At 38.2% G+C, this 27,996-nt stretch overlaps 2 protein-coding genes across 5 annotated transcripts; both read right to left on the reverse strand.

The window, feature by feature from the left end:
* Positions 1-1,431: 1,431 nt before the first annotated feature.
* On the reverse strand, positions 1,432-20,609 carry Clec9a (C-type lectin domain containing 9A). 3 transcript variants are annotated; one of them, XM_029570551.1, is made up of 7 exons: positions 19,574-20,609; positions 16,816-18,248; positions 15,211-15,291; positions 8,674-8,820; positions 4,363-4,514; positions 2,636-2,757; positions 1,432-1,974 (listed from the first exon to the last, which is right to left on the reverse strand). In XM_029570551.1, the coding sequence occupies exons 2-7, from the start codon at positions 16,952-16,954 to the stop codon at positions 1,842-1,844; spliced, it is 774 nt and encodes a 257-aa protein (XP_029426411.1). In that variant the 5' UTR covers positions 16,955-18,248; positions 19,574-20,609; the 3' UTR covers positions 1,432-1,841. The 3 variants fall into 3 exon arrangements, with proteins under 3 accessions (XP_029426411.1, XP_029426410.1, XP_008845631.2); XM_029570550.1 differs by having other exon boundaries at positions 16,816-18,266; XM_008847409.3 differs by having other exon boundaries at positions 16,816-20,609.
* A 97-nt stretch (positions 20,610-20,706) lies between these two features.
* On the reverse strand, positions 20,707-27,863 carry Clec1b (C-type lectin domain family 1 member B). 2 transcript variants are annotated; one of them, XM_008847410.2, is made up of 6 exons: positions 27,612-27,863; positions 26,079-26,174; positions 24,989-25,114; positions 24,668-24,819; positions 22,670-22,776; positions 20,707-20,917 (listed from the first exon to the last, which is right to left on the reverse strand). In XM_008847410.2, exons 1-6 carry the CDS (start codon positions 27,673-27,675, stop codon positions 20,773-20,775), a joined length of 690 nt encoding a protein of 229 aa, XP_008845632.1. In that variant the 5' UTR covers positions 27,676-27,863; the 3' UTR covers positions 20,707-20,772. The 2 variants fall into 2 exon arrangements, with proteins under 2 accessions (XP_008845632.1, XP_008845633.1); XM_008847411.2 differs by lacking the exon at positions 26,079-26,174.
* Between the last annotated feature and the right edge of the window lie 133 nt (positions 27,864-27,996).

The raw sequence follows: 27,996 nt of genomic DNA on the forward strand, positions 1-27,996 counted from the left end.
AAAATTGTAATGCATTGGATTTTATTGTCTTTATAAACACACTTTTAATACTTTCTGTGGGTGATGAAAGCTGTCAGCAAGTAGCCTCTTTACTAGCCACTGGTTAGACTGCCTTCAGGGCAGTCCTACAGCTTGGGCACCTTACTCTGAAGATGCTCCAGTAGCTACAGAAGATGACTACATCCAAGGTTGAAGACATGTTCCAGTTGTGACTGCTCTGGATAGGCTGAACTGCCTGTGGAAAGCCAGACAAGTCTTGCAAACTGCACATGGCCTTTCTTATCCTGTAGCTATCCTCACTCTGCCAGAGGAGGTGCACTTCCCACCTGTGGCCCAACAGGAAGCCTGTGACTGGTGTAAACACCATCCTTCATTTGCATGAGAGTCTGCTGTGGACTGTACACATGCAGTCCTTGTAGAATTGCTGGGACTGTTAAGAATGTCTTTGCAAAATCCCTTTTTGTCCATTAAATAAGTTGTTTGGTTCAGTTTTAGAGTCAGCCGGGAGACACTTTCCTATGATACACCTGATGTTGGAACATGAGGATAAACAAAAGACTTTTCATGAATGGTCTTTTCTGATCTACTTCTAATCTTTATCATTGGAAGAATGGAACGAGCTGATAACATGACGGGAAGATGTGGACGCAGAAATGGAGTAGGAGCAATGGCAGAAGCAAGATGAGACAGAAGCTGCCTCCCTGGAGAAGACGGCAGTCTCTATGGCCGTAACAACAGGCAAGAGAGCAGCTGAAGGGTTTCCAAGAGTGGCCAGGGCAGACAGGAAAAGACACACAGGGGAACAGACAATGTGGGGCAGTGCGTTAGTATATGAGAGAAGGCAGAGGACCAAGGTGAGTAAAAGAAGACTGTGACAAACCAGAGAAGAGAAACTGGGCTTCTCAAGAGTTCCATGGAACAGCCAGTCTTCAGGAGCCAATGGTCACAGACAACCTAGGCTTGAAAGCTGGAGTACTAACAACCATCAAAAGCTGAGGGCTCCGCATTCAAGGCCAAAAAACTGTAATATTAATCACTGTGGAGTTGAGTTACCCCATTGCCCAAAAGCCCCTCAAGAGCTATAACACTATCAGGAGCTGCCTGTTGATGCTGCTGCTGCTGCTGCTTCTGCAAGCCAAGAACTCTAACAGCTGCCAAATGCTGGGACCACTTGTGATTAAAGCACAGAGCAATAAACCTCCAACCTGAGCAATGGACCCCTAGCTCCCAGAATTTGGAACTGTAAGCATCTATATCTATGAAACCAACCCCCAGGCCTTGGCCCCAAAGGACCAGGACTGCTAGCACTGGAAATGTAGGCAGCTCATGATGTCTGTCTGCAGAGAGCCAAAGGACCCCGGCCAGCTGATTAGTAAAATTACAGTTTGGAAATCCGTCTCTCTCCTCTCACTTTATGAATCCAATAACGCATAATGCCTGGAAGCTGATCTTAAAAAAGACCTGTAGATGTAATTATAATAGGCCAAATTTATTTATTTAGACAAAAAATGCAGGGATAACGGCATCACCTCCCACAACAACTGCTAGATCTCTGTGTGGTACATGTGTGGTCACTTTAGATTTCCAAGCGAAGAGGAAATAATTTATACAGTTTGTTTTCAATAAGTCAGGTCCTCTGTAGCTCTAGACCAATTTTATCCTTGGTACATTGGACAATGTCAGCTGAAATCTGGAAAAGAATATTGCCAAGTGTGAATGTAAAAACAAGTTTGTGCTCCCAGCCCACAGGCCGATTTCCCTCTGCATCTGTTCTTGTGAAAGGTTTTCCAATTGCTTCTTTCAAATACTGGTATAGTAGAGACGGATATGACCAATTTCTTTCAGATACAGGATTTGAATGCATTCTTCTCGCAGATAAAATATTTACTAGCGTTGCAGTTGGCTGAGAAGAGGGAATGGTTTTTGAGGTAGCCACAGAGCTGGTTAGTTGACTGGTGCCTCTCTGTTGGCAACCTGGAAAAGTAAATCAGCACATATGAGGTTAGATTTGAGGATGACAGTGGTGCTTGACAGGAAAATCTTCAGAGATACTTTGGCTTTACTTTAAGTTGTTTTAATGTGGCACCCTTCTGTGGTGGCTTTATCCGTTTTTCTTCAGATAGCATTTACTCTGTCTCAGCAAAAGTGTATTAATATCATCTGAATGGTTTATGAAGAAAACCAAGGCATGTTTATACCAAGATAGATTATAGCTGCTATATTTCTCCTTTCTCACCACTCAAAATACTAAGGCACTTGGTTCTGTCACCAATCTCTAATTCCACCTGAAAAGCTTAATATGGAATTTGCTCAATAATTATTAGTCTTTTAACAGAAGGCTCTCTAAGCATCAAGTGATACAAAGAATGTTCTTGATCCTCACATTATATTGCCTATGCACACACTCAAATTATGATGGGAATTTTCTTGAGGGTAAAGTCAGCAGGGAGGATGAAGGAGACTTAGAAGCCATGATGATAACTCTTGATTCTATTAGATTTACTTCTAATCAGGAGCCTGTAAAATTATGATACTGTGTCTTCTGGGAGAAATACAAGGTATAAAATAAACTTTTTATAAGATCTTCATGTTCCTTCTTAGTTTTTCTTGTAATGTCTTCCTCATGTAGACTTACAGGTCAGAGGGAGGGGAAGATCCATTTTGCCAAAGCCAAGGTCCACCAAGCCCATCCTGAGACATTCCTACCCAGTAGTCAAAGCCCCCTTTGAACTTCTGTAAGCTGTAGGTGATGAAACTCTGCAAGATACAAGACACAAACTATAAATGGAGAAAAAAATAACAAGCACAACTACCGTGACGTACAAAGTTTAATGTTTTGCCCAGTCAGAAATTAATGAGAACTTGAGTGCTGAAGGAAAAGAGAGGATATTAAAAATAAGTGGGAATAAATACTGTAGATTCTTTTGCTATATAGTCAGTGTGGTGTGTTAAAAAAAAAACTACAGAAAATATAAGCATCTAGTATTAAAGTTTTAACAGATTCAGAGTCGGGCAGATAGTATGTGTCAAAACAAGGTAAGGGTTATATTGATCCTTCATCAGAAGGATAAAATTTCTTGATATCACACATTTGGGTCATTTGTTCCTAGTATGCTTCAATATGGGAAGTAATTGTGGAGATCCCAGATACAACATAATGTAAGTGCGTTTTATCAGATGAAACATTTCTACTTTTGCCATCAGATTTTTATAGAAAGCAATTTTGTGAACAACTGGAGTAATTTAGTTTGTCTTCTTGGTTTACTGGCTATCTTAACATTTTCCCTATTTTTCTTATATAAGCTCATTAGTGAACATGGTAGACATTTTTAATAAGGTGAGAACCGTCTAATAATGAATTCCATTTCAGACATATTTAAGGGTTGAATTCAGGAGACATCTTATTGTACATTTACTAAGGTCTCAGTAAACTAGGTTAGTAAACTTACCATTCATTTATAAAATACATTTTCATTAAACCTATTCATTTCAACACATTACTTTAGGTTTGATTGATTGCTTGGGATTTTTTGTTTTGCCTTTCTTTCTCTTTCCCTTTCTTTCTCTCTCTGTTCCTTCCCTCCCTCCTTCCTTCCCTCCCTCCCTCCTTCCTTCCCTCCCTCCTTCCCTTCCTTCCCTCCCTCCTTCCCTTCCTTCCCTCCCTCCTTTCTTCCCTCCTTCCATCCCTCCCTCCCTCTCTCCATCCCTCCCTGCTTCCATCCCTCCCTCCTTCCGTCCCTCCCTCCTTCCATCCCTCCCTCCTTCCCTCCCTCCTTCCATCCCTCCCTCCTTCCCTCCCTCCTTCCACCCTTCCCTCCCTCCCTCCCTCCCTCCTTCCCTTCCTTCCTTCCTTTCTTTCTTCCCAGGGTCTCACTATGAATACTAAACTGACCTCTAACTCAAGATCTTCCTGTCCCAGCCTTCTGTGTGGTAGGTTACAGGCCGTACCACTGCACCCAGAACAGGACTTCAGTTTTCACACTTCTGTTTTCCTTGTAGATGATGATTATTATCAACAATCTTCTTTCCAATAGCGTTGAAGATCACTTACAGTTGCTATGTGCATGCATGCTGGAGTGGTTTAGCACATCCAAGATGAGGTCTCCTGTCCCTCCCTCCCTCCCTCTCTCCTTTATCAACTAAGCACATTAACCATTCTCCTTGATTCCTGGAAAATTGGCTTTATTTTCACATGTATCATTAAAAGGAAAATAAATCATACTAATCACTACTTTAAATTTTTATTTTCAAAAGTATACCACTGTTATGGAAAATTAAGAAATCCTCTTATGGGAATCTGTACTTTGTTTTAATAAGTAGTGTAACATTTTCAGAATGATGTGAGATCATAAAACTATTTACCATTTCTTCTTTGCTGTCTATTTGTAGGAGACTGGAGTCCTCCATTAAACAACCCTCTTTACCATTGTTCCAAATTCTCCAAGATTCAAATACATAGTAGCAACTTTCTCCATTCTGAATCCAGTTCTGTGGACAAGGGCTGCAGTTATTGCCTTTAAAATATAAACATTTTCTTTATTATCATCATTGCACAAAATTGGCATCACATCTGCCCAAAATAACCAAATGGCACCCATGATGCTGTACTCACCAAGCTCAGTTTCTCTGAGCTTGAGTAAAATAAAATTTATATAATTTCCACCTGAAATAACTCTCTGATAATTAGTTTGAGTTAAATTAATGTGGAGACATTTTCACCCAAAGCTTTCCTCCTGCATTAAAATTGATCTGATTTTTCAAGTTTTACCAGACTTTCCTTGAATTTATACCATTTTCAGTCCTTATTTGTTTCCTTACTGTTTTGTGTCTGCTAATCATACTGCCTGTGGTGGTTTGAATGAGAATGGCCCTCCTAGACTCCAAGTATTTGGACATTTTTTAAAATTAATTAATTTATTTTAATTTTATGTGTATATGTGTATTGCCTGCATGTAGGTAAGTGCACCCGTGTCGTGCAATGCCCCCAGAGGTGAGAAGAGGCTGTCGGATCTCCTGGAACTGGAGCTATGGACAGTTGTTAGCTGCCATGTGGGTGCTGGGATTCAAACCTGGTCTTCTGCAAGAACAACCAGTGTTCTTAACCGCTGAGCCATCTCTCCAGCCCCATATTTGGACATTTTATCCCCAGTTGGTGGTGCTGTTTTGGGAGGTCTTAGAAGATGTGGACATCCTTGAAGAAACAGATGATTGGGGTGGGTTTTCAGACTTTTTAAGCTTTGCTAGATTTGCAGTCACTCTTTGCTTCTGTGCCTGCTTGAAGATGTGCTGTCTCTGCTCTCTGCTTCAGCCACCTCTGCTGCCATGACAGCCCTGCCAGTACGGACTCTAATCCCAATTTTCCTTCTCTAAGTTCCCGTGACCACAGTGTTTTATCAGAGAAACAGAAAAATAACTAAACACTGCCCCATGTCGCTGGCAATGTAACGAGTCATTAAATAGGCTGAGTAGTAAGCCCCGAGTTGATATTTTAATTTTGAGACTTAAACAAGAAATATTTCATATATAATGGAGAAATCAATTAATACACAAAAATTGTGATTTGAAAACAAGTAGTTAGTTGAGGAAAACTAGAGTACATAAAGAAAAAATACACCTAATTTAGGACTGGCTATAAGTAAGAATCAGGCTTTAATATCTAATGTTTTAGGTAATATGTCTTAAGAAAGAATATACTCACGAAAGAATAGTAGATAATTGCATACAGGGGAGCCAAACATCAAGGATTAGGCCAAGAAGTTCTAGCATAATTTTATGGAAGGGGATATAGAAATTTCTACAGTACAAGTTACTAGTGAGTAGCCCTCCATTTAAAGAAAAATACTTCGTAAGTAATTTCCACTGCTCAAACACTGAGTCCTTTAAAGACTTTTCAATATCCTGTGTTTGGAATCACTGCTAAGTAGCATACTGAACACTGTTGAAGTCATGAAAGAGTTAGTGGTGAAGGTGGTATTTGAGAGGGTGGTGAACATGCTAGATTTGCAGATCTGCAAAATGGATACCCACTGAATTCAAGGTTGTTGGCTCAGAGGTGGGCTTGCAATAATTTGCTGTGTGTAAGAGAAGTGTTGACCCTCAGTGACTCTGTAAACATATCCTTGATTAATTTTTTTGTCAGAAGAAACTATGGGGGGCTGGAGAGATGGCTCAGTGGGTAAGAACAAAGAGTGGTTTTGCAGAGGACTGGAGTTAGGTTCCCAGCACCCACATTGGGTGCTCACAACCACCTGTAACTCCTGTTCCAGGGGGATCTGATATCCCTGCCCTTCTTCACCTGCATTCACATTCATATATGTATGCACAGACACATAGATGAAAATTAAATATTTAGGAAAGGTACTATGTAGATTTTTTTACACAACTCAATATTTACATGGGATCTTCTATAGAGAATTTAATTTTTTAAATTACATGCCTGCATATTATTAAATGCTAATTAACTCACCATAGAATATTGACAAGCTGTAAAACACATAGTAATACTGTTATACGTTTTAAAAATATTTTATTTATTATTTTTATCTTATGTGTACGAATGTATTGCCTGCATGTATGTATGTGAGTGTACCCCTGTCCTGCAATGCTGCAGATGTCAGAAGAGGGCTTCGGATTCCCCTGGAACTGGAGTTTAGGATGGTTTGTAGTTGCCATGTGTGTGCTGGGAATCTTTTAATAATACTCATGAAAGATAAAACCAAATTAACCTTATAAAATTCTTAAAAGAAGGTGAGCACCGCATGTTAAAATAATTCTGTGGTAAACAGGCTCATTTTCAAGATCAATTTCATGCTCAGTTATCTATATTTGAGTCTCAATCAATAGCTAAACTAAAGGAATTGGACAATTTGGGGCCAAAATTGAAGACAGGCATAAATTTGAGTAATAGCTTAAAATGTACTGTTGCTTTTAAAAGTTTAACTTATGGATCCCATACATTCCCCTTTATCTTGCTCTGTAGCTTGTTTAGCTGAACCCTTTTTGGAACTTCAATTTCTTCCACATTATTTTGGAAAATGTAGAAAAGACTGAACTGCAGAGCAGCTAAAATTTTGCCACACCTGTCAGCGGTGAGAGGACAGAGACAGCTCCACAATGTCACCTTCCGCAGCCTGAGGTAGTCTCCTAATCTTTCAAGGATTTAGACTTATAGCTACATGGGGATTCTTGGCCTTGACACAGAAAAGAATTTCAGAGCTAGGCAATATGAAACAGAGATGGAGATTTAGTAAAGATGATTTAATACAGATTTCAAGCACGTGGATTAGGAGAAAGAGAGTGGTCAGAATAAAGCAAGACCCACTTGAAAGTATGGACTTCCCTAAGAGAGAGTCCAGGAGACAGACATACTCAAGTGTGGGTACAGGCTCCTCAAGGGAGAGTTATAATTAATTGTTCCAGCTTTAGCCTCATAGACCATTTTGGTGGCTTTCAAATTACAGCTCAAAACATTGCTACAAAATATTTTCATTTTTCTCCTTCTCTCTGTTGATGAGTGAGATTAGAGGGGGGCTCTGGAGATGCCATGAATGGAATTATAATCTTATTAAATAAAAACCAAGAGCCACTAAGGATGCACAAGGGGATTGGCACATGCCCTTTCCCTGCAAAGGGGCTTCTGGTGAGAATCCTAGAAAAATGTAGGTTTTCAGCTGTGAAGGGAGGAAAGCTTGAAACAGTTGTTAGTTGTGCTGGAAGTCTTGCTTCTCTACTAGTGAGGGGCTTCAGCCAGATGCCTCTCTCTTTTCTTATTCTGTGGTAGTTACTTTCTGTTGCTGTGATAAATGACCATGGCCAAGGCAACTTTTTTTTTTTAATAAATTTTTTTTAAATGTATGCGTGTATTGCCTGCATGTAGGTAAGTGCACCCATGCTGTGCAATGCCCACGGAGGACAGAAGAGGCCACTGGATCCCCTGGAACTGGAGTTATGGACAGTTGTTAGCTCCCATGTGGTGCTGGGATTCGAACCTGGGTCTTCTGCAAGAACAACCAGTGTTCTTAACCACTGAGCCATCTCTCCAGCCCCCAACCAAGGCAACTTATAGGAGGAAGACTTTATTTGGCTTATAGTTCCAGAGGGATAAAAGTCCATCATGCTGGTGGAGGCATGGCAGGAGGCTGCTGGAGCAGAGGCCTGAGTGATCACACCTTCAAGCAGACACAGGAAACAGAGAGAGACAGACTGGAAGTGGACAAGGCTAAAAACAAAGCTTGCCTTCTCCAGCAAGGCCACACTTCCTAAACCTCTGCAAACAGCCATTAACCTTGGCCCGGTATTCATATACTTGGAGATTATGGAGGACGTTCCTCATTTATGCCACCACATGCACCCCATACTTTTCTCTTTCTAACCTGTCTCAATATTTGGTCTAAGACAACCTTAACAATTTCACAGAGAACAAACTATATGGCATTGTTTCTTTCGAAGAGTTGACATGTATATTTGGATCTCCGTTGAGAACAGTCAGCGGGCATGATGGCCCGTGTTTGTCATCCTAGCTATTAGAAAGCTGAGGCAAGAGAACCCCAAGTTGGAGGCTGGCCTGTGTTACATCATGAGTTTCCATCATGAGTTTCTGGCCAACCTAGGCTATATGTTACAAGCAAAACAAAGCAAACCAAACCAAAATCACACTGATTCTGTACCAATTACCTGACTGTGGAGAGCTCTGCACCACGGCTTGGCAGTGTTTCATCTGCAGAGTGTGGTTTCCCTGCCACTGTGTGAAGTTCTGCAATGCCTTATCCTGCTGGATGAGCATCTCCTGCTGCTTCATTGCAAGAGCAGACACCTGGAAGACTGTGCGGAGGCATGTGCTGAGCATCAAACACTGACATTACCACAAAGTTATCCCACACAAAACCCAAACAAAACTATAAATGAGGATTATTTTTAAGACTGACATGCTTTGCTTCAAGTTTAATTTAAAGTTTACATTGTTCAAGGGGCACAAAGCAAAAAGGCTCTTGGCCATTCACATTCCATCCCTGTGCTCATCTAGTCTCATGCCTTCCCTGCAGGAGCAGATAGATTTATTAAGTTCTTCCTAAAACTTTTTCCAGAGATATTTTTAATTAAAAAATCAATAGGTAGAAAATTCTCTTTCTCTTCTTTGTGCACAGGCTGATAGCATGGCACTATATATTTGAGTTTATTGCTTAAGTATAGTTTAATCCTTAGCCCTGTCAGTATACAAAAGATTTCCTTCTGTCTTTCACTATAACAGAATAGGAAGAATCATGATTTCCTTTAGAGGTTCTTCATTGTCATTTAAAAAAATAATTAATTGGTTGATTTGTTTATTTTTTTTTTCCGTACTAGAAATTGAACCTAGAGTCTCCTGCATGCTAGGTAAGGCTTCTATGACTGATCTTTATTCTTAGATTGTTAGTAGTCTTTTTGTATAACAGAAAAAAAAAAATTGTATAAAGAACCTAGTCTTGGGACTGCAGAGATAGCTCCATTAATAAAGTGCTTGCTGTGCAAGTATGAGGATCTGAGTTTGAGCATGGGGGGCTGGAGAGATGGCTCAGCGGTTAAGAGCACTGGTTGCTCTTGCAGAGGACCCAGGTCCGAATCCCAGCACCCACAAGGTGGCTAACAACTTCTGTAACTCCAGTTGCAGGAGATCTGATGCCCTTTTCTTACCTCCGCAGGCATTGCATGACTCGGGTGTATTTACATACATGCAGGCAATACCCTCATACACATAAATAAAATAAAAATTATAAACTATATTTTAAAAGTTGAGCATGGGACTGGAGAGATGGCTCAGCAGTTAAGAACACTGGTTGTTCTTGCAGAAGACAAGGGTTCGAATCCCAGCACCCACATGGCAGCTAACAACTGTCCCTAACTCCAGTTCCAGGGGATCCGACAGCCTTTTCTGTCCTCTGCAACATTGCACGACATGGGTGCCCTTACCTACCTGTAGGCAATACACTCATACACATAAAATAAAAATAATAAAATAGTTTTTTTTTTAAAAAGATGAGCATGATAGTGTGCATTTGTAACCCCAAAGTTGGAGAAGTGGAGGCAAGCAGATCCATGGAGTGTCCTGGCTGTCCAGCCCAGCCTACTTGACAAACTGTAGGTCAATAAAAAGCCATGTCCCAATAAACAAGGTAAATGACTCCTGAGGAATAACACCCAAGCTTGTTGTCTGTCTGTCCTCCACACATGTGTAGCCACACCCACATGAACAGGCTCAAGCACATGCATATATATGCATACACACATACATACACATAGAAGAATCTTAGTCTTATCTCATTTTATACACATGAAAGATTTTTTTAAGGGGGGGTCTTTTTGAGACAGGGTCTCCCTGTAGTCCCAGCTGACCTGAACTCACTATGTAGACCAGGCTGACCTTGATCTCACAGAGATCTGCCTGCCTCTGCCTTCTGATTGCTGGGATTAAAGGCGTGCGCCACCACACCTGGCACATCTAAAAGATATTTTTAAGATAAGTGGATAGCCCAAAGTTTGTGGATATTTAAGTTTCCTCAGATATTTCCAAATCACTTTCATGTCTGTTGCATATAGTGTTTCAAGATGTTTTGAATTTACAACTTTCTGTGTTTGAGCTTGAAATTCTTTTCACAGATGTGGATAAGTTGGATGCGTTTTCTTTTCTATTAAATATATAATTACATCTGTTATAAACTCCAAATCCCCCATTGGCTTTCTAGTACTTTCTTTTGTTTTATTGTGCTCTGAGAGTTAACTAGCCAGCCTGAAATCAGCCTGAGCAGTGCTTGGGGATGTAACATGTGGCACTGACCTTCATACAAGGCATGACACACACTAGCTCTGTGTAGCTTTGTAACTGTGGGTTTGAGAACTTGGGAACCAGAACCTGACTGGCTTGTCAACATTGTTTATTGATGACAGGATGATAGATGATTTTCTCCTGGCTATAATGAGACCCTGAGAGACACTTGCTGAGGCAGGTTGCATAACCTCAGGAAAATTTTGCCTTCGTGATCAGCAAAACAGAAATCCCTAGGCAAGACTATTTTGAGCTCCTTGATATCAGTACCCTATGTAAAGTAATTTCTGAACCAACAGAAAATTGTTTCCTAGTGAACCAGGGTCAGTAAAAGGTAGGCGCCTATGCCTCCCTCTCCAGTGCTTCCAACCCCTTTCCTCCCAGTTTTCTTTAGACAGGATCAAATGTATCCCAGGCTGACCTCGATTTGTTATGCAACTATGAATGACCTTGAGCTCCTGATCCTCCTGCCTTTATCTCTCAAAGTTCTAGAATCTCCCAGAGTGCCTAAACCATCACTCCTGGCTCCCTCCAGGCCCCTCTGATGAGAAACTTTGCTGATAGTATCCTGACTTCAATGCTGTCATTAAGTCATATTATTATCTTGTAATAATGGCTCCTGTGAGTCTCTGGCAGCAGCCAACCCTACGGGGAACTGGCTTATGCACAGGCTTTAAATAAAGGTAGGTTTTGATAAGGTCTAAGCTATGACTTATCCTTTCCCTGTTTGTCATTTGGGTTGGTTTGTGGTAATTAATGTACATAGAAACAATATTTTTGATTATTTTTAGTAAGAATTCATGTGAACTATAGTCTCATACTTTTACAATTATATTTTGGCATATTTTGAATGAATTTTGTTGTAACTGTAGGGAATGACTTCAGCATTTTCCCTAGTTCTCTACACAGTCATCTTCTGTTATTTACAGAATCGCTCCCATCTCATACTTTTCTGATTGCTAGTTTTAGCTGCTATAAATTTCTAATGAACTGCTTGGATTTATTTCTGCTTTAATCATATTCAATCCATCTCCTTACTTATTCATATGTCAGCATGACATGGCCTCAATTATTTTAGCTTCATAGTTAATTCTGGGATCTGCTAATTTCATGCTATTTTTTATCTCTTTTACATAATGTTGACTGACTTATTAAGCTAATTATTTTAAAAAAGTTATATTGTAAAGTGTCTACCCATTCCTACTTTATTAAATGTTTTTCTAGTATGATTATTATTTTTCTTTATCTTTTTTGGTTCTGATATATTTCTTAAACCTGGAGCCAGCTTAATGTTTTTAATCAACTTTGGAACACTTTTACCCCAAAAATCCCGTGATACTATTTTTGTCCAACTCTTCCATTCTACTTCTGGGTTTACATACAGATATTAGACTTTTTCATTGGAGTAACAAGATACTTTACAGAAACTACCTAAGAGAGAAAAGATTTGTTAGTTTCAGAAGTTTCTGTTCACAGTGGAGGGGAGAGCAGGGTGGAGCAGAGCAGTTCACATCACCGCACCCAGGAAGCAACTAGAGAGGGTGCCTTCACTAGAAGGCTCTCCTGTCTTCCCCATCCAGGCTCTCAGCCTATCTTATGGTGTTTCCCATATTCAGGGTGAGTGTACACCACACCACTTAGTTGATCCCTTCTAGAAACAGCTTTACAGAAACACTCATGGTATGCTTTACTATTCTGTATGCATCTCAGCTAATCAAGTGGACAAAATTAGCCTCCAGAAGACACACCCTAATCTTTCTCATGTGTGTACTTTTCCTCTGCTTTCTGTATTTTGCTGTTATGTATCACAACTCTGTTTTTAAATTCTGTATATTACTTCTGCTTTATCTTCTAGTTCACTAGCTTTTATTTATTTATTTTTCATTGCTAGGTATTAAACCCAGAACCTTGTGATTGTCAGGCAAGCAATCTACCACTGAGATAAATCCCCAGCCCTTGACTTATTCTTCAGTTGAGTAGATATATTAAACTCCCAGAATGGGTAGAAAGTCACTGCTGCTGCAGTTTGCTAAAGCATAAAAATGCATAAATGGCACACATCTACATGTATCAGACTGGTAGTTCATGCACACATTCATACAATAAGGCATCTCCACAGTCTAGTGAATATCTCTTATAACAGAGAACATTCCTTTTTTTATTTTTTAACAAGAATTTTATTTAGAGACAATTGTGGTTTCATATGCAGCTGTAAGAAATAATAAAAAAAATTCCATCAACTCATTGCTTGATGTCAACCCAAGAATGGAAATCTTGCAGAGTTACAGTTTAATGTCACAACTAGGATTGAAGTATTGATATAACCAAGACACACTGTTCTCCATCACTGTGTGCATCCATCACGTTGCCCTTTGGGGAAGTTTTCCATCCCCTCCCTGCCCTTATTGCTCTTTAACACTAACTTGAATTCTAGGTCAACAATTTTGTCATTGTAATGATGCTGCATAAGCAGGATCTGACACCATATAACATCTTTGTATTTTTTCACTCAGGACACTTTACTGGAGAGTCATCTGGATCACTGTATAAATCAATAGCTAAGTCTATTTTTAATATTGAAGAGATTTCTTGATATGAATTACAATACTTATTTAACTATTCACCCACCAAAGGACAGCTCGTTAGTTTTCTTGTTTAGCTTTTACAAATAAAGTTGCAATACACAGGTGTGTTCAGGTTTTAGTGAACATAAGTTTTCATTTTTCTGAGTTATAAGTTCAAGAGTACAATTGCTGGGTGTAAAAAGGCTAGTTATTTATTTATTTATTTTCTAATTTATTTATTTAGAACTGATAACAGTGTTTTACTGTACTGTATTACATTCCTGCCAGAGATGTATTAGTGATTCAACTTCTCAGAAGCATTCAGCATTTCATGTTTCATGTTAAAAATATTTTTAAATTTATTTATTTTAAATTTATGTGTATGTTTTACGCCCCTAGAGTCCAGAAGAGGGCATCAAATTCCCTTAAACTGGAGTTACAAATGGTTGTTAGGCACCATGTAGGTGTTGGGAACTGAATTTGAGTTCTGTGCAAGAGCAGCCAGTGCTCTTAACCACTGAGCCATCTCTCCAGTCCTTTGTTACTGGTTTTTATTTTTAGCTTTCTGTGGTTACAGCTTACTGTGATTTTAGCTTGCATTTTCTTACTTGACTAATGATCATTGAACACCTGTTTTCATGATTACACCTTGTTATCTTCTTTGGAAAAATGTGCTTTCCTGTCATTTTCTATTTTATAGATGAATAGTTTTGTTTATTCCTGATAAAATTGGAATGTTCTTATATACTCTAGGTTTAAGTATATTAGTGGGTATGTGGTTTGCAAGTATTTCCGTGATCTATCACGTGTTTTTATTCACTTAATAATGCCTTTTTACGTTGAGGTAGGTGCAGCTTATCAATTTTTCCTTTTATTAGTAAGTCATTTGATGTCAAGCTTAAAAAGTCTGTGAACACTTAGAGAATGAATTTTTTCTATTTTTTTAAAAATACTTTATTATTTTTCATTTTAAGTGTATGAGTGTATTGTCTGCATGTATGTAAGTGCACCTGTGTCGTGCACTGCCCACAGAGAAAGGGAAATGAGCCTTCTCTTTGGAGTTTCATCCTACATTGGAAGCAAAATGCTTCCCCTTTGTTCCTGTTGAAATTGTAATTAATTTGCAGCAAGTTAGAAATGGTTGAACAATGTAATTATCTGGAAAAATAAAACAGAACCCTTCTAAAGCTCCCAAAGAAAACCATTTGGAATACGGTGCTACATATTATACCTAAGAAATGAATTGGCTTAAAATGAAAGCAAACAGTGAAAACACATTACAAGCTGATTGACTTCCTTGGAAATATTTTGCACTATGAAGTGTTGAAATTAAAACCTACTTAGCATAAGCCATGAAAGAAAACCAGAAATATAAAATAGTAAGGAGAGAGCTGTCAGTCTACTTACCTTAGAAGTAGGCAATGGTGTTACTATTCAGTCTTAACTTCTGAAATCCTTTCCTATACATACGTACAATATATATATGCATATATTTTTAGAAAACTATATATTCTTATAAATGGTTTGTGAATCTTCTGCCTTCATGGGAAACATAACTATACCTCTACATCATTAATAGTGGTTCTAGGAGGGTTTTTTTTTAATTAATTCATTGCATTCTTTGATGTGACTAATTTTACTGGAGTCTTCTCTCATGTATGTGTGAAATGCCTCTTCATATAATTTAAATTAGGAATTTGTCTTATATCATTTATATGCATTCAAATAATTCTTAACTGATTTCTTCATCCATTACAACTGCAAACTTTTTATATAACGATACAGTTATGTGTCGTTCAAAACCCATTTATGTAAACAGATTATTTTGAAGATATTCTTTGTACTTACATTTGATGCCCAAGAAAATGGATGTTGCTAGTAAGGCCACACAGAAAACACAGGAAATCACTGTCACCACACACCATGTTCCTAAACATGGAATCAGGAAAATGAAATGAGCTCAAGAAAGTATGTGAAGCGATAGGGTAGAGAGGAGGTCAGGTTGAGTGGAAGAAGGAGTTGACACTAGGAATTCCTACTGGAGAAATGTTGATGCTTGAAACTGCAATTTTGTGTAATAGAAAAAGGAGAATCTTTGCTTAGAGTCTCTCAAATGAAGGGCTGGAGAGATGGCTCAGTGGTTAAGAGCATTTGCTGAGCTTGCAGAGGACACAGATTCAGTTCTCAGCACCTCCACATGGCAACTACCAACAGTTTCAGGGGACCCAATTCCTTTTTCTGGACTCTGTGGGCATTGCACACATGTGGTGCACTCAGATACATGCAAGCAGAACACTCATACACATAAAATAAAAATAAATTTTTAAAAAGTTAAGACTCTCAAGTGAAACATAACTTGGGATGCATCTGATTTATAAAATATCAAATTAAGTAGATTTAATAGGATACCTCTCTGATTCTTATGCATAATGTTACAAACTTAATAACAAATTATATCTAGCTATTATCTATACTTTTTCAGCAATCTCAGGATTAATACAAGCCAAGCAACCTTGAATTCTTGAAATCAAAGATCTCTCATCTCTGTACAATGTTACTTCAACATGATTCATTAAATTACAATTAATTGAAAATAAACAAATGAGTGATATGGCTTGTTATGTTCTTAACACTAATCAAAGAAAAATAAAATGTATCCTTCAATATTGTAGTAGACCAAATAATGCCTCTTGTGCTCATCCTCAGAACCTGTAGATGGTGCTTTAAATGGTAAAAGAGATGTTGTAAGCACCACTAAATTAGAAATCTGAGGTGGGGAAGCTAGCTTTAATTAATTAATTAATTTGTAATAATTGAGGACCAAAAACTAAACAATGTGATTGCTTGGAAAAATATAACAAAACACTCCTAAAGCCCCTCAATAAAATTTCTTGTGTTATATTACATGTTATATTCAGTAGATGAATTATGAAAGTGGAGTAATAATACATGAAAACTGATCTCTTTGAGAATATTTTGCACTATAGAGCTTAAAACTTTTTAAATCAGCAACAGATGTGGAAACATATTTAAAAATGGAAGCATAACTGCTCATCATAACAGAGAGCTTCACCAAGAGGAAACCTTTCCAGTTCTTGTTCATATTTTATTTCTTAGTATCTTAGATAATCTGCTGAGCATTTTTGAAAAATCTAAAATAATTAAAATTGCCTGGTTTCCCTTGTTTTTTAAGAATTATACAGAAAGATGGGGCGGGGAGAGAGAGAGAGAGAGAGAGAGAGAGAGAGAGAGAGAGAGAGAGCGAGAGAGACAAACCCAGTGCCCTTTTGCCTTTTCATCTTTACTGCTTAATGTCACTGAGCATATCAGACATGCTAAAACTCTGAATAGATTATCTCAGATTAGAAAAAAAGAAAAACATCTTGAATTCATCATAAAGTGTGGATTAAAAAAAAAATTCTAGCTTTCCTCTAAGTAATTAGAACTGATTACCTGAGTACTTGATGGGAGTCAGACATTTCTGAGAAGCTTTTGAGGCTGGGTTGTCCCACTGAAGCGAGGTGTATATTTCTTCCTCGTGCATGCTGAAGATGTTTGTATAAGCAGCGCTGTCCACACAGGAGCCTGACATGAATAACTCTTCTTGTGGTTAAGAGTAGGTTGTTGAAAGAACTGAAATCAGCTACTTTTTCACAGTAGTTATAAAATAAATTTGGGTTTAAGGTGAAAGGCAGGTATAACTTCCTCCAGAAAGTGGAAGTTTATGAAGTTTAAACTGAAGTGTAACTCAGTAAAGAAGGAAATGGGAATGTACTTAATTCAAAATGGCCATGGACAGAGTAAACAACTGCTCTAATTTCCAAATGGTAGCAGATGTTGAAGACGAAGTACAATCGCTGAAGCTCTACTTAGCATTGGGCACGAAGCACAGGAATGACTCAGGAAATAAAGACAAAGACAGTCCATCTTGGCAAACCAACATGCAGATGGTTTTTGGATTTTCAAACAGGAAAACTAGGAAGAACTTTCATCCCTAAATTAATTTATAATCTATTCATTAGGGTAATACTGATTGTTGAGATAAGTAAACCTCAAAATATCAGTCAACATTGTAAGGGTTTATAGCTCATTCACATGGCATTGCTCCTAGTAACTTTAGTTTGTAGGATGTTTTCTCCCAAATGGGAATAAAGTATCTTCCATCTTCTGGGACACTGGAATCCTCTATTTATGGGAATGAGGAAAAGAAAGTAACAAACCCACACTTACTTCTGGAAAACCCTAACCTAGAAGTGATGTGGCTCACAGCCACCTTTGCCCATGGTATTTCCACGTTGGATATGAAGGTTGGGCCTAAAAATAGAATTTTTGCTAAAGCAATGAGTTTTCAAAGATAACTCCACATTCAAGAGGAATGAATTATTTACTGAAGAGATCGCAATTTCAGTCACGTCCTGTAACTACAGAACTGTATTGAGAAATTTGATCATCACTCATCTCTTGGCCACTTGTCCTTGTGCCCAAAGGTCATATCTCAGTAATTTCTAGTCCAAATAATCTGCAAAATTACAGTGTTCTTTTTTGTTTTAGAGTCTCGCTGGATCCGTTGTTCTCTATAACAGCCCCTTGAGAAGGAAACCCTCAAGAAGTAATGTAACTAATAGGACTGGAGTTTTGGAAAAGGTTAATAGGAGAGCCAAAGGGGGGGTGATAAAATACATGTTGCAAAGTTCAGATCACTCTACAGCCTAAAGGACTCAGTGGAGGTTGTTCACCAGACTTTGTGGTCTGCCTCACTAGTGCTGAAGGTTGTGGTGCAGAAAACCGAGGTGCTGTGGGGAAATCCGAGTTCTGCCTCACATGGTGACTTGTGCATCCCAGAAGCCACGTTTGCCCAGACATTGTGTTCATTTGCGCTTAGCCTCCTGAGAAACAAGGAGAAACTAAGAGGGTCATTAGAGACAAAATGAAAAATATCTAGAACATTCTACAAGCATTTCCTATTGCATTCCTGTGCCCTGAGATTCTAATCTGAAAACAGGGCAGCGTAATTCCAGTTAGCATTTCACATACACTAAGTTCTACCTTAAGGAGAAAAAAGAGGAAGAAATCCTAATACTAAATAATAATGAGAGAAAGTCCAAAATGTTGTTCATCACCAGTCACTCTTGAGATTTTATCAGCACTAACAGTCAAGCCTGGATAGAGCCAGTGTTCCTGAATACAGTACATTCTCTGATAAATGTCTATGGGGCATTATTGGTATCTGTGAACAAATGGTTCATATGCTACATGTACAGTTGTTAATACTTTTAATCATCTTAACTGTTATTTATTGCTCACTGCATTCCAAAAGACCTTTAACAGGCATTATTTTCTCACAACAGTTCCATAAAACAGAAATGCTATTAATATATTGTAAGGTCATAGAACTTAAGGCACTGAGAAGTCAAATTTTGCTGAAGTTCATTTAGAGAGTTTCACATTTAGTGTTTGAAACTGATGGTAGAATCTGTGCTATGCTGGTTTCATGTATAATATGCTTTAGGCATGAGTATTAAGAAAAAGGAAACTGTAGGTACAATTTGATTGTTCACCATTTATTTGTGTTTGGCTGAGCATTCAAATATGATTCCTCCAAATCTGTGTGTGTTGTAGTGATACATAAATATATCCTAACCCATTTTGAAGAGATGAAAAGCACTAAAGACCAGAGATATGGCTGATGTTTGGACAGCTTTCTGAATTATTAGCTCCTATTTGGTTTCTGTAGATAAGCAACTACAGATAAGAAGCTCAATCCTGCTGAATCCCCAGCTCCAAAGAAAAAGAACAAGAAACAAGACTCCATCCCCTGAGGCCAACATCTCTGGTTACTTGAAATCAAGCAGAATCTGAAGAATTTCTGTTATTCTTATGCAACCTTCTAAATCCACCTGCTTATGAGCAGTCTAAAATAAAACAAGATAAAGACTCACGTGTCCTTGGGTCAGTGCACAAAGCTATACAGTAGTACATAGCCACTGAGTATTACATACTTAAAGCTCTGATCAATACTTTGTATTCAATTATATCAAACCATCCACACAATTGTCTTCCAGATAAGGTCATCAAATCATTTCATAGGTGAGGAAACTGAGTGTTAAAAAGACTAACTCATTTAGTCACCAAACCACATAGGGAGAAAGCTCTAAAGTAATGTTGATTGGAAGGTACAAACAACTGCTTGCATCAGAGTCATGTGGAGTACCTGTTAAAAACACCACAGTCCTCAGTCTCCTCAGTCTTCTGAGTTCCGTCTGCCTTTGTGTTCCAGCGTCTTCCATATGTTAATGAGCACCACATCTGAGATGGTTAAGGGGTGTGTTCACGGTTTTTGTTCTCACTAGTTAACAAAGGATGCTGCGGGGAAGAAGTGCAACTTCTAGCTCTTATCCTGTGACAGCGCCTCTCTGCAGGCCCTATACTTTCTTCCTGGGTTACTCAGCAAACACCAAACTTAGAACTGTCAGGAAAAGAACTGGATAAAATACTTTTACTTGTTCTTCTGCTTTCCGGTTTCGTTAAGAAATGTTCACTCATTTCGCAAAGCCCATGAGGTTTCTTGCAAACCTTATATTCCTCCCATTTCATAGATAGTGACTGTATTGAGCCTAAGGAAGAGATGAATTTGAAATAGCGAGCTACCTCCCACACTAAAGAGCGTATGTTTTTCTTTACTTTGCCAGGGACTGTACTTGGTGCTCGCCTTAAAATAGTGAAGTCGTAGGATTGTTTTCATGGAGTTTCTGTTATAGTACTCTGATGTTTTCTAGTAGGCATATAAAATACACAGATAATATAAAATAAACATATTTTATAGGTAAAATAAAACTCTGAAGTTTCTTTTTGGTGAGTCATAAAATAGGTAATATTTTACTTTTCCTTTTAGGATTTTCATACATATATAATTAAACTTTGTTTTATTTATCCCCTAACAGCATCATATTTTAAGTATGAGAAAATGAAAGTCAAGCAACCTACACAATTGCTTCATGGTTGTGCTTTAGTTAAGGGAATCATACCATCTAAATTATTTTGCTGATTCCAATTTCAATTTTCTATTATTTTTATTACCTCATGCTGTCCTTTTCAACTTAGATATTTTGTACAATCTACATCAACCTAATTTTAATTTTATATGTGTATATCTGAGGGTGTAGTGGCTCATAGAATGTTAAGAAAATTAAGAATGGAAGACACAAAGAGAAAATTAATGGAAAATGAAACAAATGAAAAATTCATGATCAACTCATATAGCTTCTTGATGTTCAGAGAAGGGGCTGGCAAGTGGTGTACAGATAATATTTTAAAAATGAAATAAGCGACTGTGTGGCTGGGGAATTTGTTCAAACAGATCTTTTATTGCACAATCAAGCACTTATCTGACATCCTGTCCATCTTTTTGCATTAAAGCAGTTGGTCCAACTTTGCCAAACCAGCCTTCCTCTCACACATTAAATAATGTCTGTCCTTACAGGAAGTTGAGTGGATTTTCCCATTATGAAGAAAAGCACAATTCTTATTTTCTCTTGTGTTCCCAGAAAGGTCAATCCTGCAAATGAAAGGGTAGAAGGCACTCCTTTGAAAAGTGAACAAAGAAACCCCAGGTCTGCTGTTTTGTTGTCCAAATTAGAGACAGCTAGAAGAGAATAAAGAAACAGCATTCTCCTCCTGGAGAAACTTCCTGTCAGCTTGAGAGTACAAGGTCTGAAAAGCCCAGTAACAATTTAATACAGAGCAAGGTCAAGGAGCAAGTCAACACTGAGTACAATAGGAGTCCAGAAGAGAAGGCCCAGGACACTGACAGGACAAGCAAAGGTTTTATCTACAGTTCAGACCTCAGTTTAGTATTGAAAGCAGAGTAGGTTTTACAGAAGCAGAGAAGAGGTGGGACATTCCTAGGGGGCCAGCAGCTGCAGGAGATGGGGAAAAGCTCAAGGAAAGAAAGGAGATTAAGTATTTCAGAACTGAGAATTTACAGTGTCAGACAATGCTAGCATACTATGTTGTAATTTCCAGTAAACTGCCTGTGTCCCCTGATAGACCGCTTATCACGAGAGACAAGAAAAATACATTTAGTTTATTTGTCAGGTATCTGTGGGGCACCAACTATGTGTCAAAATTGTTTAACGATTTAGTGAGAATGAAAGACAAGGTCTCATCTGTTTGAGAACTTATGTTCCAGTGAACCTACATAGAAGAAAACGTCAGAGAATAATCAGGACTATGAAGAAACGAAACAGTGAAGAGACAATAGCCTGCGTAGATCTGTGCTGAAGGGAAGTGATGTCATTAGAGCAACTGCAGTTGATCTCACTGAGGAAGTGATCTTTATAGACTCTAGAGAGAAAGCGGCTTTGCCTGTAATATTGTGAACAAAGCAGCAAGTGATCACAGGTAAAGGCCAAGGTCTACAGGAGGCTTGAATATAACTGTGATGTCTTATGATCCTACACAAAGTAAATATTTAATAGATATGTGCTGACTTAATTACTTAAATACCGATAGGATTATATAAGTGTTGGTTACAAGTTCTAGATGGAGAGAGTGCAGTTTTGTGCAAGATAAACAAACATTTTGAAATTAGTGATTAAAGAGTCATAATGGGGGTTGGAGAGATGGCTCAGCAGTTAAGAGCGCTGGCTGCTCTTGCAGAGGACCCCGGTTTGATTCCCAGCACCCACATGGCAGCTAACAACCATCTGTAATTCCAGTTCCAGGGGAATTTGACACCCTCTTCTGACCCTGCAGGTATTGCAGGACATGGGTGCACTTACATACATACAGGGAATATACTTATACACATAAAATAGGAACAACACAAAAAAAGGCAGAACCTCATTATATGAAATAGTGAACTGCCTTGTTATCTGCAGTGTACTGATTTTTGGACACAAAAGATACTGAAAATAATGTTTATGGTAATAGTTTTCCACCATAGAAATAATGAAAAATAATAAATTTATTCTCAAAATGTGTGAAAAGTATCAGATCAAATTAAACACACACGTACACAATGTTCTAAAGGTAAACTAGTCTTCGAAATTTCCTTGAATGAAGGAAAATAGTGGGAATAGAGGTAAATGATAGGCTAGATAAAGGGGATGGGAGAGAGGAGAAAGAAGAATTTCCTATCCGTGCTCTCTGCTTAGGAGTAGAGTGTACGTGATTCCCCTGCTGCTGGTTCAACCACAGTAGAATGTGGAGACACACCTCAGCTTTCAGGCAACTTGTACTCTATAGGAAAGATGTCAGAATAAAAGCTTTGAGTAATGTCTTCTGCTCTCAGTGTCCAGCGACTTACATATTCTTGGAAAGAACTGAACCATCTTCCCATGTCCAGAGTTTATTAGCATTCTGGCTGGATAATCCAATCCAACGAATTGAACTGGTCCTGTCTGTGATGTATTCCTGTTGTGAGCATAAGTTAATACAATGTTAAATGCTTCCACAGTAATATGTAATGACAGTGACTCGATAAAACCTTGGGATAGAATTACATATCTATGTGAATACTGATGAGTTATGTTTCAGGTTTAGAATTGTATGCCAAGGTGTTTTAGGATATTAAAAAACCTCACAGAACACAGGAAAAATAGCATAAAGTAGGTTACATTTTAGTCATCTAGATCTTTATAATGTATGCTTATATTTCCCATCAACTGAAGATTTGAGTTCCAATAGACTTCTACCTCTAAGACAAATGGAGTGAATGTCAAACAAGTACAGAAAGAAAGAAGAAATGCATTGTTCGTGAGCTTTATAGTCCCTAAAATTAAGCTCTTGGATTTTAGAGACTCTCTTATACAGAGAAATCTTAATTTATCTCAAGAGAACTACATGTCGTCCTTATCAAAGGAGCTAATAAATAACATATCTACCTTTCCTGATTTACTCTTTTCTACCTTTTCTTTTTACTTTTATACAGATTATTTTTATTTATTTTTATCTTATGTTTATGAGTATTTTGCCTGCATGTATGTACATGCACCACATGTGTACCATGCCCATGGAGGCCAGGAGAGAGAATTAGAGCCCCTGGAACTAGAGTCACTGATGGCTGTCAGCTGCCATGTGGGTGCTGGGAACTGAGCCTGGGTCTCTGCCAGAGCAGCTGGTGCTCTTAACTGCTGAGTCTTTACTTCAGTCTCTAGATTACTGCTATGTAGGCTAGGCTGGCCTCAAATTTGGGATCCTTCTGCCTCAGCGAGGACTGTATAAGCATGCACTACCATATCTGGCTCTAATTTACATTTTTCTTCTTAGCAATGGTCACTATTGTCATGTATACTGATCTCATTCGTTTGTTGCTGTGACTAGAGGTAGTTTCTGGAAGTGAAGGACTATTCCGTCTTATTAGGTACATAGATTCATGTCCTGGGATAGTTCTGGGACATACTGATTGACGAATGGATGACTGTGCAATCGATCTCTTGATAACAAAAGTAAAGGGAAGCCAAATATTCATTTTGCCCTTGTGCATCCCAGAATAGCAGATAAGAATCCATTCCCGGAAAACAAAAACCGGTTTGAGCTTGTGGACAGATAAGTGACACCCAGAATAATATTCTGCCAGAGCCAATGTGCGAGTCTCACTTTCCTCAAGTGTGAGCATCCTGGCTTTCTGCTAATTCCTGATCTTTTCTTTAAAATATTTCCACACAGAGACACATCCGCACTGGGCAGAAATGCTTCACTCTGGGACTTAATTGATAGATATACCTGAAATTCAACTTTTATTTATTTCTCAAAAATTACATTACTCCTTTTTTATGTTATAAATCTTCAACTAGCATCAACCTAGAGTGATAATATTCAGGGCCTATTCTGATAGTTCTCAGATTAATCTCTTTATAGTGGAGTTGAATAGTTAAAGCATTCTTTATTTGGCCTCCATGGAAAGAAAAACTAACTTATTTAATTTTTAAACTTTTCTTTATGAATCTGAGCTTTCAGGAAGAGGAATAAGCATACAGTGTGACAAGTTAGAGTAACAGTGGTTGGAACAACACAGCTGACTTCTCCTGTCTGACTTACTGTGTACTTTAGCTCTTAGGAGGTACAAATACAAACCAGTTTTATTGACAAAACTATAGAGATGCTTTTAAATGACTGGATTGAATATTAAGTTTTATCATTTTTACTGAACGTTCTTAGAGTAGCTCAAATTGGAAAAATAAGCAAAATAATAATAATAATAAAAAAAAAATAATAATAATGATAATAATAATGATGCAGGTTAAATGTTACATTTGCGATCCTTCTCTTAATCCCCAAGCCTGTGACGTGGGACTCTCCTTACCACAGTTCTCTGGCTGGCGGTCTTTACAAGAGTTGCGTTCTGTTCAGCGCAGTACTGCTTGCTCTCTTCCCAAGTCAGGTTGTGCCTGAAGAACCCATAGCAACTGTCTCCATGGTATCTCCACTTAGTCTCACAGGGGCTGCACGTGTGTTCTGAAGGAGAAACCCAATATGGAACGTTTAATGCAAAACCTGGCTCTGGCTGGCGTGTCCCTACAGGCAGCTCGCTCGTGCTCTCCCGCCCCCAAAGCATCCCTTCAGTTACTATCACAAAAGTACTCTAGGATTTGGGAAGAGGAGGAGGTTTCCAAACCAGACTTACCAAAGCTTCTCTTTGTTTTCAATTCTGACAGCTTTATTAAATCTTGGCAGGCCTTGTTTGTTAATTGTTGTAGAGTTTCAGAGAGATTTTTCTTTTCTGCTAGTAGGTAATTTTGCTGTGTGACATCTAGAAATAGAAATTAGATAAATTACATTTTGTTCTCAAGGCCATAAAGTTGATGTAAGGATTTTTTTCAATACTTTCGTGTTCATAGAATTGCCAGTATCTGGTATCAAAAAAGTCATTGAATGCTGAAAAAGGATGAGGGAACACAGTGAAGAAAGTCGGGGCTATATAAAAGAATAAGTGCAATATTTGAAGGCGATAATCACAAATAGTAAAGTCCTGTGATCGAGTCACATGACTAAAGTGGGTGGTGTATTGTCATTTCATCGGACACGGGTTTCCAGCAGACTTCACTAAGGTGAAGGGGTGAACAACCTCGGGGTTCTTATTTTTTTATTTTTTCTGTTCTCCATATAATACTGAATTATTAATTTATTCAAGAATGCATATTGGATTTCTTACTATGATTTAAACACTATGCTATTATATAAGTACAGTATAATGAATAAAGTCTTCTAAAATATTTCAAAAATAACAAAATTAGCAACTCAAAGGACTCGTGACCTTGTAAAGCCTTCCAGTTTTATTTTCATGAACAGAAAATGTTTCAGTAAACAAAGTGGGAGGAAGACATTTCAGGCAGACAAACTAGAGTGAGCAACAGTTCAGACAGGGGCATAGCATAAATTTATGATTTATGAAAATTTGGGGTTATCTGACAGGTAGAGGAAAGAAAAGTGTGAAAAGATAGCTTGGATCCATACCGAGAAGGAGCTTAAAGGCCAGTAATGAATGTAGGAAGTGATTTTAACTAAAGAAAAAATTTGAAGTGATTACAATCAGAGGGGAAATTTCTTCTTTACTGTTTTCCCTTACTGAGATTATATTGACAGCCATGTACAGGACAATTGGAGTATTGGCAGATAGACACATCAAGGCAATTAAGAAGCTTAGTGGGATGCACCAGGAAATCTTAGGTATTGCTTTCTTTAGGTCAAAACCCTGGCAAACAGCCAATACTTACACATGATTCCCAGAGCCACGAGCCCGACAAACAGCCCCATGGACAAGACCAGTAGGATTAAAGCCATCACACGCCAAGAAGAGGAAGCAGTGTCAACTGTGGGCACACAATAAAGATGCAGAAGAGAAGACAGTCAGGCCATTCTGCCTTCTCAGAGTCTTCCAAGTATTACGAACAGCATTGCAAGCAACACAGAGTGTATACTTACAAGCTTAGCACTTGGGCAGTGGAAGCAGGAGCGTCAGGAGTTCAAGGCCAGCTTTCGCTACATAGCAAGTTTAATGCCAGCCTGGACTACGTAAGACTGTCTCAAAACCCAAAGAAGCTCATGCCAGTGAGATGGCTCAGTGGGTAAAAGTATAACTGTACTAATTCAATTGTGAACCTAAAAATTTACAGCCACTTTTGAAAGAGATGTATCCTTGCTCTGGAAATTGTTACTGAGTATGTCAAAGCTGTAATGAAATGCTTCTTCTAATCATGTGGTTATTAAAAATAATAAATAAATAAATAAATAAATAAATAAATAATAAAGTATTTGCACATAAATCTGAAGACCTGAGTTTGACTCCTGGAACCCACAGTGGGAGAAGAGAACTGAATTCTTAAAATTGTCCTCTGATTTCTATATGTGTACTGTGGCACATGCACCTACAAACATACACACACACACACACACACACACACACACACACCAATAAAATTTAAATGAACAAAACTCTGAAAAATCAAAACATCATTGGTGGCAGAGTTTCCTTCATCCCCTTGGTGACCATCTACAGTAAAAATTGTCCAATCCGTACCACATACTCATCTCTGTCCCCCCTAGATTTTTCTCTGTCCGTTCTAAAGTGTAACTGGCTCTCAAGGCCTCATTATTTTCCCTTTTCTAGCACCCCATCCACATAGATAATCACTTTCATAGTCAACTAATAGAAAATTGTATCTACAGACATTGTTTAAGGGTTTAAGGATTTAAAAACAATTAAGCCATACTTTATTTTATGTAGAGCAATACAGTTTATATGTTAAATGACAGCATAATAAAATGATCTTATATTGTTTTAAACAGAAAAAATAGAAAAATTTCAGTTGCAAAACCCATTCACCTAGAACAATTTGGTTTTTTTTTTTTTAAATCATTATTTCTAAGTGAGTCAATGCAACAAAAATATTTGGTGACTAGTCATGCCTAATTCCTATTGCATTAATGGTCAATGAAATTAAAAATGGCAAGAAATTTGTTAGAAATCTGTTTTCAAACTTTCCTCCTCTGAATCCTCTTAGCTTCTGTGCCCCCAGCACTGCATTCCAATAGTTCTAATATTAACACTCTGGCTTCTGTCCTTGCTGCCTGTGCAAGCCTATATAGGTCCCTCTTAAGTGTTTCAGAGAAAGAATATCATTCAGAAAACATAGCTAATGTTATGCATTCTGTCACTACAGAGAGAGAGTGGGGACAGACAGACAGAAGACAGACAATAAGATTGACTTAGTCTCTAATTTCCAAATTGCTGGTGTGCACTTTCTTACCTGAGGTGAGAGCTGGCTTTCGAGGTTTAATGTTTAAGGTGATATATCCATCTTCATCCTGCATGGCTAACCTTGGATGGCAAGTGAGCTCAGAGTTCAATGACTTTGCAAAACTGCGTCTACTCTTAAAATTTCAGCATCTGCCAGTGTGGGCTCTTTCTCTCCCTGGTAGAATAGAGCCATGTGAGTTGGGAAACATGGATTTTGTTTTGTTTTGTCTTGTTTTCCAGGAAGCCCTTTCATGGCTGTTCAGAGATATGTGGACTTGAACCTAAAAACACAAAAATAATAACTTGTGGTAAAGGAGTAGATGTGTTTGTTTCCTGTTTCCTTATCATCAGCTCTGGGAGAAGGGATGTTCCATCCTGCATATCCTGTCAAAGAA

This window comes from Nannospalax galili, unplaced genomic scaffold, assembly GCF_000622305.1.
Source record: "Nannospalax galili isolate Female #2095 unplaced genomic scaffold, S.galili_v1.0 scaffold1763, whole genome shotgun sequence".
Taxonomy (NCBI): domain Eukaryota; kingdom Metazoa; phylum Chordata; class Mammalia; order Rodentia; family Spalacidae; genus Nannospalax; species Nannospalax galili.